This window comes from Oncorhynchus masou, unplaced genomic scaffold (assembly GCF_036934945.1).
Source record: "Oncorhynchus masou masou isolate Uvic2021 unplaced genomic scaffold, UVic_Omas_1.1 unplaced_scaffold_1321, whole genome shotgun sequence".
In the NCBI taxonomy this organism is placed as follows: Eukaryota; Metazoa; Chordata; class Actinopteri; order Salmoniformes; family Salmonidae; genus Oncorhynchus; species Oncorhynchus masou.
Window position 1 is genome coordinate 54374 of NW_027003077.1, and position 12819 is coordinate 67192.

Below are 12819 nucleotides of genomic sequence, written 5' to 3' on the forward strand. Positions count from 1 at the left end.
TATGATGTCGTATGTTTTACCCCCAACACCACTTTCCATCAGTTTGTATAGCAGACCCTCATGCCAAATTGAGTCGAAGGCTTTTTTGAAATCAACAAAGCATGAGAAGACTTTGCCTTTGTTTTGGTTTGTTTGGTTGTCAATTAGGGTGTGCAGGGTGAATACATGGTCTGTTGTACGGTAATTTGGTAAAAAGCCAATTTGACATTTGCTCAGTGCATTGTTTTCATTGAGGAAGTGTACGAGTCTGCTGTTAATGATAATGCAGAGGATTTTCCCAAGGTTACTGTTGACGCATATTCCACGGTAGTTATTGGGGTCGAATTTGTCTCCATTTTTGTGGATTGGGGTGATCAGTCCTTGGTTCCAAATATTGGGGAAGATGCCAGAGCTAAGGATGATGTTAAAGAGTTTTAGTATAGCCAATTGGAATTTGTTGTCTGTATATTTGATCATTTCATTGAGGATACCATCAACACCACAGGCCTTTTTGGGTTGGAGGGTTTTTATTTTGTCCTGTAACTCATTCAATGTAATTGGAGAATCCAGTGGGTTCTGGTAGTCTTTAATAGTTGATTCTAAGATCTGTATTTGATCATGTATATGTTTTTGCTCTTTATTCTTTGTTATAGAGCCAAAAAGATTGGAGAAGTGGTTTACCCATACATCTCCATTTTGGATAGATAATTCTTCGTGTTGTTGTTTGTTTAGTGTTTTCCAATTTTCCCAGAAGTGGTTATAGTCTATGGATTCTTCAATTACATTGAGCTGATTTCTGACATGCTGTTCCTTCTTTTTCCGTAGTGTATTTCTGTATTGTTTTAGTGATTCACCATAGTGAAGGCGTAGAGACTCAGGTTTTCCGGGTCTCTATGTTTTCTCTCTCTCTCTCTCTCTCTCTCTCTCTCTCTCTCTCTCTCTCTCTCTCTCTCTCTCTCTCTCTCTCTCTCTCTCTCTCTCTCTCTCTCTCTCTCTCTCTCTCTCTCTCTCTCTCTGTCTCTCTGTCTCTCTGTCTCTCTCTCTCTCTCTCTCTCTCTCTCTCTCTCTCTCTCTCTCTCTCTCTCTCTCTCTCTCTCTCTCTCTCTATATATATATGTGTATGTATATGTGTATATGTGTATATGTGTGTATATATATATATATATGTGTATATATATATATGACTAGAACAAGGCAGGGTGTGTGGTGGAGGGGAGTCTTACATACCTTTGTCCCACTGGAACAATGCTGCCTCTGTCCTGGTTCCATTGTTGTGGGCTGTAACCATCACTTAGACAGGCCCCTGCACCTGCCCTTGGGACTGTCTGCCCAGTCACACACTCAGACATATTCACACCCTCTCGGCCGTCTGTGTTTGTCCTGGACCTGCCCAGTCACACGCTCAGACATATTCACACCCTCTCGGGACTGTCTGCCCAGTCACACACTCAGACATATTCACACCCTCTCGGCCGTCTGTGTTTGTCCTTGGATGTGTGGAATGACAGTTTCACAGCCGGCTCAAACACCACTTTGCGTTGCACCACTTTTAAAATTGTGTTTAACAACGGTGAAGAGAGTTTGGAGAACACTGGCTGTGTGTGGGTGTGTTCCTTTCCACAGGCAAATCAAACCGGGCTTTGTCTGGGGAACGTTGTTCCAGTCCTTCACTCCTTCCTGTAAAAACAATTAGCTGCTCCATTTACACAAGGCCCCATCAGATAGACACTGATGTCATGTTAGATCACTTTATTGCCAAGCCCCTTCCTTCTCTCTCTCACTCTCACTCTCTCACTCTCTCACTCATGTGATCTTAGACCAGCTCAGGGATGGTTGAGTTCTGTTGTTGTCTACCTGGTCCAGTGTCAGTCTGCTGCAGCTCTGTCCTGCTGTGCTTTCCCCATCACACACACACATCTACCTGGTCCAGTGTCAGTCTGCTAGACAGCTCTGTCCTGCTGATGGTTGTCAGTCTGCTGCAGCTCTGTCCTGCTGTGCTTTCCCCACCTGGTCCAGTGTCAGTCTGCTGCAGCTCTGTCCTGCTGTGCTTTCCCCATCACACACACACATATCTACCTGGTCCAGTGTCAGTCTGCTGCAGCTCTGTCCTGCTGTGCTTTCCCCATCACACACACACATATCTACCTGGTCCAGTGTCAGTCTGCTGCAGCTCTGTCCTGCTGTGCTTTCCCCATCACACACACACCTGGTCCATATCTACCTGGTCCAGTGTCAGTCTGCTGCAGCTCTGTCCTGCTGTGCTTTCCCCATCACTCCCACACTCACAGCCTGTCTCATAGTCACCAGGGATGATGGACAACAGCCATCTCTGTCCAGTTTCTCCTCTGTTTAAAGTGTTTGGGAAGTCAATTGGTTATATAATAGGGTTTCCAGTGTCAGACCTGTGCTTTGGATTACTGTGTGTACTAGATTGATTCACTGGTGACCTGTGAACATAACATGTATGAAATGTGAGTTCAGCTTTCCTGCTCTTTCGCTGCCAAGTGCCCACACAATATTTGCACAGTAGTTGTTGTGTACCGTAATGTCTGGACTATTAAGCGCACCTGAATATAAACCGCACCCACTGAATTTTAAAAAACTATGTATTTTGTCCATAAATAAGCCGTACGTGTATATAAGCCGCAGGTGCCTACCGGTACATTGAAACAAATGAACTTTACACAGCCTTTAAACGAAACACGGCTTGTAACAAAAATTAATAGGCTTTTAAACGAAACACGGCTTGATACAAAAATGTAAAAAAATAGCAGTAAACAGTAGCCTACCAAGAAGTCATTGGTCACTATCTTCCTGTGCACTGAAACCACTGAAGTCATCTCCTTCGGTGTCAGAGTTGAATAGCCTCAGAATTGCTTCATCCGATGTTGGATCGCTGCCCTCTTCAACACGCAGCAGTCCAGCCTTTCGAACCCCGTTGATGATAGTGGATTTTTTGACAATGCTCCACGCTGTCAGCAGCTCTATTTCCTTTTCCAACGGCCAGATCGATCGCCTTCAACTTGAAAGCTGCATCATATGCATTTCTCCGTGTCTTTGCCATGATGAGGGTGACAAAATGACTACCGTAATCAGAATGAGGGGCAGTTTGAGCACGCTCGATTTACGTCACATTATGTGACGGTGCTCAGTTTTTTGGCGGCATGAATCTTGTGAAAGCGGGAAAAATCCATAAATTAGCCGCGTCATTGTATAAACCACCAGGTTCAAAGCGTGGGAATAAAGTAGCGGCTTATAGTCCGGAAATGACGGTATTCTGTCTGTAGTATGGCCTGTCTGTTCACGGCCATCTCAGGGCCTGTCTGTTCTAGCCATCTCAGGGCCTGTCTGTTCAGGATGTTGTAGCCTGACATGTTGCCATGTTCAGGGCCATCTCATGTTGCCTGTCTGTTCAGGATGTTCTACATGTTGCCATGGGGCAGTTCAGGGCCATCTCATGTTGCCATGGGGCAGAGAGAACTGCAATTCTACATGTTGCCATGGGGCATCTCAGAACTGCAATGTACATGTTGCCAGGGGCAGTAACTGCAATTCTACATGTTGCCATGTTCAGGGCCATTCTAGGGCATGTCTGTTCAGGGGTCAGAGAGACTGCAATTCTACATGTTGCCATGGGGCAGAGGCCTGCAATTCTACATGTTGCCATGGGGCAGAGAGAACTGCAAATCTACATGTTGCCATGGGGCAGAGAGAACTGCAATTCTACATGTTGCCATGGGGCAGAGAGAACTGCAATTCTACATGTTGCCATGGGGCACAGAGAACTGCAATTCTACATGTTGCCATGGGGCAGAGAGAACTGCAATTCTACATGTTGCCATGGGGCAGAGAGAACTGCAATTTTATAACATATATTTTATGCAATTCTACAGAGAGAAATGTGCAGTTTTTCAGCTAATTTCCTACCCATTTTGCCATGGGGTGGAGAGATTTTTACAGTTTTAAAGCACATTTCCTGCAGTTCTACACATGTTGAAATGAATGATGCCATGTTAACATGGTAGTCATTCTCACTCAGATAGGCTAACAAAATCATTGGGGGCCCCCTGGAGCTCAGGGCCCATGGGCATGTTCCCCGTGTGCCCGGTCAGGATACGACCATGATTACCAGAAGTGTAAATAGCTATCTAAACTAACTACCAATTAAAACATTGTTTGCTGACATGGATAGTTGAGTGACTGACAGTGACTGACATAAAGAGAGAAAATGCTGATGCACAACCAAATGTTCTGTTTTTATCTCTGTGTCTGTAGTTACTGGCCATAGAGGAGAGGCTGAGCCCCCAGGTGTTGTCTGCTCTAGAGGAAGACTCTCAGCTGTCCAGACTACTGGCCTGTCGCTCTCTGTCCACCCTGCTCAAACTGATAGGACCCAGTCTCCGCCCAGATGCCCTGAACAACATCTACCCTGGTACTATACTGGTGTCTCCCTCTGTGTATCCTGTCTTTATTAGAGAAAACATGTCTTTCTCTCCTCTCTTGCCCACTCTATGCCTATCTTTCATTCACTCTCTTTCTTTCATTCTCTCTCCTTCTCTCTCTCTGTTCCTCTCTCATTCCCTCTGTCACTGACACACACCTTTTGTCTACATCTTTCTAGAATGCATCCATGATTGTTTATGATCCTATATAAATAGATTTAGTCATTCTAATTTAGTCATTCTAATTTGTTCAGCTCCTGCTCTCTGTTTGTGTCTGTGTGTCTCTTATCTTTGCGTGTCTCTGGGTTCTTTCATAAATGTACTGTGTGTGTGTGTGTGTGTGTGTGTGTGTGTGTGTGTGTGTGTGTGTGTGTGTGTGTGTGTGTGTGTGTGTGTGTGTGTGTGTGTGTGTGTGTGTGTGTGTGCGCGTCCTCAGAGGTGCTGAAGCGTCTGGACGACAGCAGTGAGGAGGTGAGGGGCGTGGCACTCAGGGCTCTGGGCCTATGGCTTGCCTCCCTGGGGAAAGACTACAACTCCCAGCTCTACAGTCAACACCTGGAGGTCCTGTTCCAGCAGCTGCTGCTGCACCTGGACGACCCAGACAGCCGCGTGCAGGACACTGTGCTTGGTGAGACTCACACTACCACATTGGTCCAATCCTAAATCAACCCTTAGACCAGGAAGAGGGCCATGACAACCCTTAGACCAGGAAGAGGGGCCATGACAACCCTTAGACCAGGAAGAGGGGCCATGACAACGCTTAGACCAGGAAGAGGGGCCATAGACCAGGAAGAGGGGTCATGACAACCCAGGAAGAGGGGCCAGACAACCAGACCAGGAAGAGGGGCCAAGACCAGGAAGAGGGGCCATGACAGGAAGAGATGGGCCATTGGAAAAGATGGTATGACAGATGAGGAAGAGAGATGTTGATAAAGAACACAGACCCATGATGGTGGTGAACCCTGAGATGTTGATAAGAACACAGACACCATGATGGTGGTGATGATAGCTAGTGAACATGATGGAAAAGAACACAGACACCATGATGTATGATGATAGCTAGTGAACATGAATGTTGACACAGATGATGATGGTGGTGATGATAGCTAGTGAACATGAGATGTTGATAAAGAACACAGATACCATGATGGTGGTGATGATAGCTAGTGAACATGAGATGTTGATAAAGAACACAGATACCATGATGGTGGTGATGATAGCTAGTGAACATGAGATGTTGATAAAGAACACAGACACCATGATGGTGGTGATGATAGCTAGTGAACATGAGATGTTGATAAAGAACACAGATACCATGATGGTGGTGATGATAGCTAGTGAACATGAGATGTTGATAAAGAACACAGATACCATGATGGTGGTGATGATAGCTAGTGAACATGAAGTGAGTGAATATGGCTTGATGTTGATCATGTGGGTCGCAGTAGTGCTCATGTTTCACAGGCTCTGTCCTGTCTCAGAGTTTAAAGAGTTGATCCCTACGTCTAACAGCCCCATACACATAACCACATTGCTAGGATATCAGATCCCCCTTTTCCGTCGTATCAAAGGCTATCTATCCCCCTTTTCCACTCCATTCATCTTCCACGCTGCCCCGTGCGAAGCCCCCCACTCCACACACACCACCCCTCCCCTCCCCCATCACGGGGCCGGGAGTGGATCCAGAGGAGTGTGTGTGATTGACGCTCCGTCATCACCCCTGAAAAGCTACACAACTTCCCTTCTGGATGACAGTGAGTATATAAGCCAAGGTCCTGTTCATAAAGATGATTCACATCCCAACCACTGAACATCCTGTGGTCAAGGTTACTGATCTGATACCCGACACACAGCCAGAACACCTCATATTAACTCTGATAACGGTTTCAAACGGACTGGAATCCACAGTATGGTGGCTGTTGTTGCATCAGCTCTGTCCCACGTTGTCACAAACGGCATCCTATTCCCTACATAGTCAACTACTTGGCCCTGGTCAAAAGTAGTGCACTATAAAGGGAATAGGGTGCCATTTGGGATACAGCCCCATTGATGTTCTTTTCCCTCCATATGAAGATGGGAGAATATGGTTGAATCATCAGGCGTTTGTCACAGATAATCAAGGAGGAGCCTCCATGAGAAGCAGAGTGAAACTCCAGCAGTGTTCTCAGCTCAGGCCCCACATCCACACGACAGGAAACGCACTCAGACCTTCTGCCAATAAATAACACACGCACACATAAAGACAGATACTCATGCACACATGTACACACACACAAATAGCCATGAAACCACAGAACCGTCAAACTCTGTCGGAAAACACCAGGCATGAGAGGGGGAAGAGACAGGGAGGAAAGGGGTGAAAGAGGGATGAGAGAGAGATGAAAGAGAGGGGGATAACATGGAGTGGCTGTGTGGAAAGATGAGGGAGAGGGGTCTCCATGTGGTTGTGATTAGGGGGTTGTTCTCCTGGGTAGAGGAGGGGCTGGAGCCTCACATTATCCCGCTAAGGGCTGCCTATCCTGGGTGTGAGGGTACAGGGTTTGGGTATAGAGGGTTGGGGTCAATTCCATGTCAATTCAGTCAGTTCAGGGGGTGAGTTTAAATTCCAATTGCAGTGTCCCTCAGAAAAAAATGAAATGGAATTGACCCCAACCCTGGTCGATTGATACAGCCAGTAGGAAGGGAGGTTAGTGGTGCCTCTGTGTGTGTGATATGCACATGTGCGCTGCTCTGCTGTAAACGTGTGTGTGGATGAGCTCACCCAGTGCTGACTGATAGCTGTGTCGTACCCCCGTACCCATAACCACAATCCTCCCCACAAATCTGGAGACATTCTTTGTCTCATGTCTGTTTGAAGCTTTTTTCCTCCTTCCGTCTCTCTCTTTCTTCCTTTCTTTCCTGCTTCTATTATTTTATTCTTGATCCCATTCTTATATGGTTCTTGAATTTCAAAGTCATCTCCCAAGAGCTTGATGTCTGCTGCTCCTCTGACAGTATGATGGACAGTACTGCCACTCCTCCCTCTCTTCCCCTCTCTCATCCCTCTTTCCCTGTTCCCATAATTCCTTCCTCCCATAATCCCACAGCCCTGGCAGCTCGGCTGCTGCTCCACACACACACACACACCCCGTGGTTGGCACACGTTCAGGGGAATCACCGGATCCCCTCTCATCACAAGTCATCATTGTTCTCCTTTGTTCAAAAGAGCTCAGAAAGAAAAAAACACTATTTATACACACAAGTCGCAAAAATGCCCCGTGGTCACCACTTGAGGAACAAAGCGGATTCCGAGGTGTATCGAATGCTGACTTGACGTGAACTAACTCATCCCAACTGACAGGAGTATCAACACTGTACAGCTTCAGTTACGCCATGCGGTTTCCTCAACACTTACTGTTGGCTCTACTTCAAGTAATTCCATAGCATCTTTATTACCATCAAATACCACTGGTATCTGTCCTGTTGGAGTGGATGTCACTGTGGTGCAACACCCCCATCTGGTGGTGAAGTGCTCTTTTTGTAGGGACTATTCACTCATTATTTCACCTTTATTTAACCAGGTAGGCCAGCTGAGAACAAGTTCTCATTTACAACTGCGACCTGGCCAAGATAAAGCAAAGCAGTGCGACACAAACACAGAGTCACAAATAAACAAACGTACTGTCAATAACACAATAGAAAGGTCTATATACAGTGAGTGAGTGCAAATGTAGAAGAGTAGGGAGGTAAGGCAATAAATAGGCCATAGAGGGGAAATAATTACAATTTAGCATGAATACTGGAGTGATAGATGTACAGATTGAGGATGTGCAAGTAGAGATACTGGGGTGCAAAAGAACAAATAACAATATGGGGATGAGGTAGTCGGTTGTGCTATTTACAGATTGGCTGTGTACAGGTACAGTGATCGGTAAGCTGCTCTGACAGCTGATGCTTAAAGTTAGAGAGGGAGATATAAGACTCCAGCTTCAGTGATTTTTGCAATTCGTTCCAGTCATTGGCAACAGAGAACTGGAAGGAAAGGCGGCCAAAGAAAGTGTTGGCTTTGGGGATGACCAGTGAAATATACCTGCTGGAGCGCGTGCTACGGGTGGGTGTTTCTATGGTGACCAGTGAGCTGAGATAAGGCGGGGCTTTACCTAGCAAAGACTTATAGATGACCTGGAGCCAGTGGGTTTGGCAACAAATATGTAGTGAGTGCCAGCCAATGAGAGCATACAGGTTGCAGTAGTGGGTAGTATATGGGGCTTTGGTGACAAAATTAATGGCACTGTGATAGACTGCATCCAGTTTGCTGAGTAGAGTGTTGGAGGCTATTTTGTAAATGACATTGCCGAAGTCAAGGATCGGTAGGATAGTCAGTTTTACGAGGGTATGTTTGGCAGCATAAGTGAAGGAGGCTTTATTGCGAAATAGGCAGCCGATTTTAGATTTAATTTTTGATTGGAGATGCTTGATGTGAGTCTGGAAGGAGAGTTTACAGTCTAACCAGACACCTAGGTATGTGTAGTTGTCCACGTATTCTAAGTCAGAACCATCCAGAGTAGTGATGCTAGTGGGGCGGGAGGGTGCGGGCAGCAATCGGTTGAAGAGCATGCACTTAGTTTTACTAGCATTTAAAAGCAGTTGGAGGCCACGGAAGGAGTGTTGTATGGCGTTGAAGCTCGTTTGTAGGTTTGTTAGCACAGTGTCCAAAGAAGGGCCAGAAGCATACAGAATGGTGTCCTCTGCGTAGAGGTGGATCAGAGATTCACCAGCAGCAAGAGCGACATCATTGATGTATACAGAGAAGAGAGTTGATGATGATTTGACACACTGAACTCTGTCTGAGAAGTAGTTGGTGAACCAGGCAAGGCAGTCATTTGAGAAACCAAGGCTATTGAGTCTGCCGATAAGAATGCGGTGATTGACAGAGTCGAAAGCCTTGGCCAGGACGATGAATACGGCTGCACAGTACTGTCTTTTATCGATGGCGGTTATGATATCATTTAGGACCTTGAGCGTGGCTGAGGTGCACCCATGACCAGCTCGGTAACCATATTGCATAGTGGAGAAGGTACGGTGCGATTCGAAATGGTCGCTGATCTGTTTGTTAACTTGGCTTTCGTGGATTTTAGAAAGGCAGGGCAGGATGGATATAGGCCTATAACAGTTGGGGTCTAGAGTGTCTCCCTGTTTGAAGAGGGGGATGACCGCGGCAGCTTTCCAATATTTGGGGATCTCAGGCGATACGAAAGAGAATAGGCTGAATAGGCTAGTAATAGGGGTTGCAACAATTTGGGTGGATGGGATTGGCCAGGCAGTCCATCAACAGGAAAAATATGTTGTTACTGAACTGGATAATGGATTTTGGGTTTTGGGTCTTCATTACATTGGGTACCAGGTCTCTACATCACCTTCGATCTGCCTCGATCTGAGAGAGAAGCCCAAGAAGGTGGGGGTGTTTGTTGGTTATGAGGAGGGCAAGGTCTCATTTTGCAATGTGGAGAACAGGTCTTATCTTCAGTTTCACTGGATGTGACTTCACTGAAAAAACCCGGTGGTAATATTGATTGTGATAACTCTGCTCCATTGGATATCTCCCTTGTCAATCACTCAGACTGAGAACAGTATTGTGTACAAAAGTAACAAGTACAGAAATGTTGCCAAAAATTACTATTAAAATCAATGTATAGTTGCAAATATTCTCTGGTAGTTTCTTCACAAATAAAATTACATTGAATCAAATGATTAATTTCCAATGAATGATTGCAGCCAGTGACAATAATCCACCCCAATATATTGACTTTGTTATTGTGTTGAATTCATTTGTGTGGAGTTCCTCAAGGTAGTGTGTGTGTGTGTGTGTGTGTGTGTGTGTGTGTGTGTGTGTGTGTGTGTGTGTGTGTGTGTGTGTGTGTGTGTGTGTGTGTGTGTGTGTGTGTGTGTGTGTGTGTGTGTGTGTGTGTGTGTGTGAATCTACTGTCACTTATTTGTGTGTGTCCATTTCCACTTAACCCCTGACTGTCTCATGTCTGTCTGTGTGTCCAGAGGTCCTGAAGACCGGCAGTGGCGTCCACCCAGCCCTCCTTAAGCAGGAAGTGGAAGCCGTGAGGGACAAACAGCGCACCCCTGTCTACTGTGACCAACTGCTCCAGCACATCCACTCTCTTTACAAGGATACGGTGTAGAGATGCATAGTATTGGAAAGATCTACTGATGTGACAATACTGGTCAAATGAAGATCCTATATCTGTATATAATCTAGATATCATATAGATTATATTTCTATGGCATACCAAGAAAAGTAAACCTGGAACTGCAACTCTCACTGGTCATGTCCAGCATGGACTCTCACACACATACAGTATATACACACACACACAGCTGTCACTAAGAGAGTGATGCAATGATATGGGCATCCCGAGATATGACTTGACATTGTATCTATGTATCTAACAGCTCTAAGGCAGGTATATATTTGTTTTACCCTGTACAACAAGAATATTGTCCAACTGCTTAGGTTCTCTTACAGCTCAAAACTGTTACCCTTTTTCAAATCTACCCCAGAACACATGGTTGTACTCTGTGATTTTGTTTGTTTGTTACTATGCTTTTTAATTGGTTTCTCAATGTTGATTGTTGATATTTCATTCTGTTGTGCCTTGATTTCTAGACTGAATTGACTGTTTATCTTTGATAAATATAATACATTTTCACTAAGTGCACTGTGGTTTGCTTTCTTTTGTAATGTGTGGTCACACACCAAATGGCATACAGGGGAGGGGCATTCATGTTGTCATGCAGGGTTCTAAAGACCTTTTTATTTGTGCCATATACTCAGTGGCCAGTTTATTAAGTACATCCATCTAGTACCGGGTCAGACACCCCTTTTGCTTACAGAACAGCAGAAATTCTTTGGGGAATGGAAACATCGCTCAATTGGTATCAAGGGACCTAACCTGTGCCAGGAAAACATTTCCCAGGATGGACTCATGCTGCTTCCGCCAAATCCTGACTCCACCATCAGCATGATGCAACAGTAACCGGGGTTTGTCGGCCAGGCAGTGTTTCTCCACTCCTCAGTTGTCCAGTGTTGGTGATCATGTGCCCACTGGAGCCGTTTCTTCATGTTTTAGCTGACAGGAGGGGAACCCTGTGTGGATGTCTGCTGTAATAGCCCATCTGTGATAAGGACTGATGAGTTGTACGTTCTGAGATGCCGTTCTGCACACCACTGTTGTACTGCGCCATTATTTGCGTGTTGTGGCCCACCTGTTAGCTTGCGCGATTCTTGACATTCTCCTTCGAACTCTCAAAAACAAGCTGTTTTTTCCTTAAGGACTGCCGCTGACTAGATGTATTTTAGTTTTTTCGCACCATTCTCCGGTAAACCCTAGACTGTCATGCGTGAAAATCACAGGAGGCCCGACGTTTCTGAGATGCTGGAATTGGCGTGCCTGGCACCAACGATCAAACCACGCTCAAAGTCACTTGTTTTGCCCATTCTAAAGTTCAATCAAACAGTAACTGAATGCCTCAATGCCTGTCTGCCTGCTTTATATACAGTGGCAATTTTAGCATGTAAATCTTGGTAGGGCAAAACAAACAAAGTGTGATGCATGTCAGCAAAGCCACTACACATACAACACTAACCAATACATGAATTGCACTATAACGGTGACACACGGTGCCCACAAACTGTTAGGGCCTGCATAAAGCTGTCCCAACAGCAGAGTCCCAACACCTTAACACTGCTACACCTGGCTTTCAGCGGATCCTTGTCTGGCAGCGAATTCAGTCTCATTTACTGCCTTTAATAAAAATAAAAAAATACCTAGCTGATATGGCTGACTTGCTTAAAAAAAATAGGGTTTCTAATGACAATTGAGATGTACAAACTATGGCATAAGGGGACGACAAGCAGATAAGAGGCAATCCGTAATTTCGATGAAGACATTAATGAGCGAGCGGCGACGGACGTAGTCAATATAACTATTTGTTCAGCACTTTTGAAATGTACAAAGACAGAATTCAGAACATGGCCCGTTCTTACAGTATTCTCCCTGTACAACAAGTCAGAACCGTAGGATAAATAAAGGGGGCATATAAACAGACAATGAAAGCTCTATTCAATGATTACCTTTCTCTAAAACAGGTTATAGGCTGCATGTGCATCACCAGGTTAGAACTGGAGGTGAAAATAGACCAAATTATTAGGGTGAGGCACATTGAATGCCGCTTGTTTATTTGCGTGTAAAAACAAAACCCACATCATATAACACTATTTGACACGTTAAATTAGCTTTTAATTTGACACGTCAAATAACACACTTCTATTATAGAATGTTGTGTGTGCTGAATTTGCATGTGCGGCCACAAACTATGTGTTTACAAAACCACTGGTGAAAATAGACCA

The 12819-nt window shown here is 45.2% G+C and overlaps 1 protein-coding gene across 1 annotated transcript in view; it reads left to right on the forward strand.

The window, feature by feature from the left end:
* The window catches only part of dnaaf5 (dynein axonemal assembly factor 5), a 50058-nt gene extending 38935 nt beyond the window's left edge, over positions 1–11123 (forward strand). The window contains exons 6-8 of the mRNA XM_064958672.1: positions 4255–4411; positions 4858–5049; positions 10452–11123. Of these exons, the coding sequence (XP_064814744.1) occupies positions 4255–4411; positions 4858–5049; positions 10452–10591 (489 nt within the window). The 3' untranslated portion in view covers positions 10592–11123. The remainder of the gene's footprint in view (positions 1–4254; positions 4412–4857; positions 5050–10451) is intronic.
* Positions 11124–12819: the final 1696 nt, after the last annotated feature.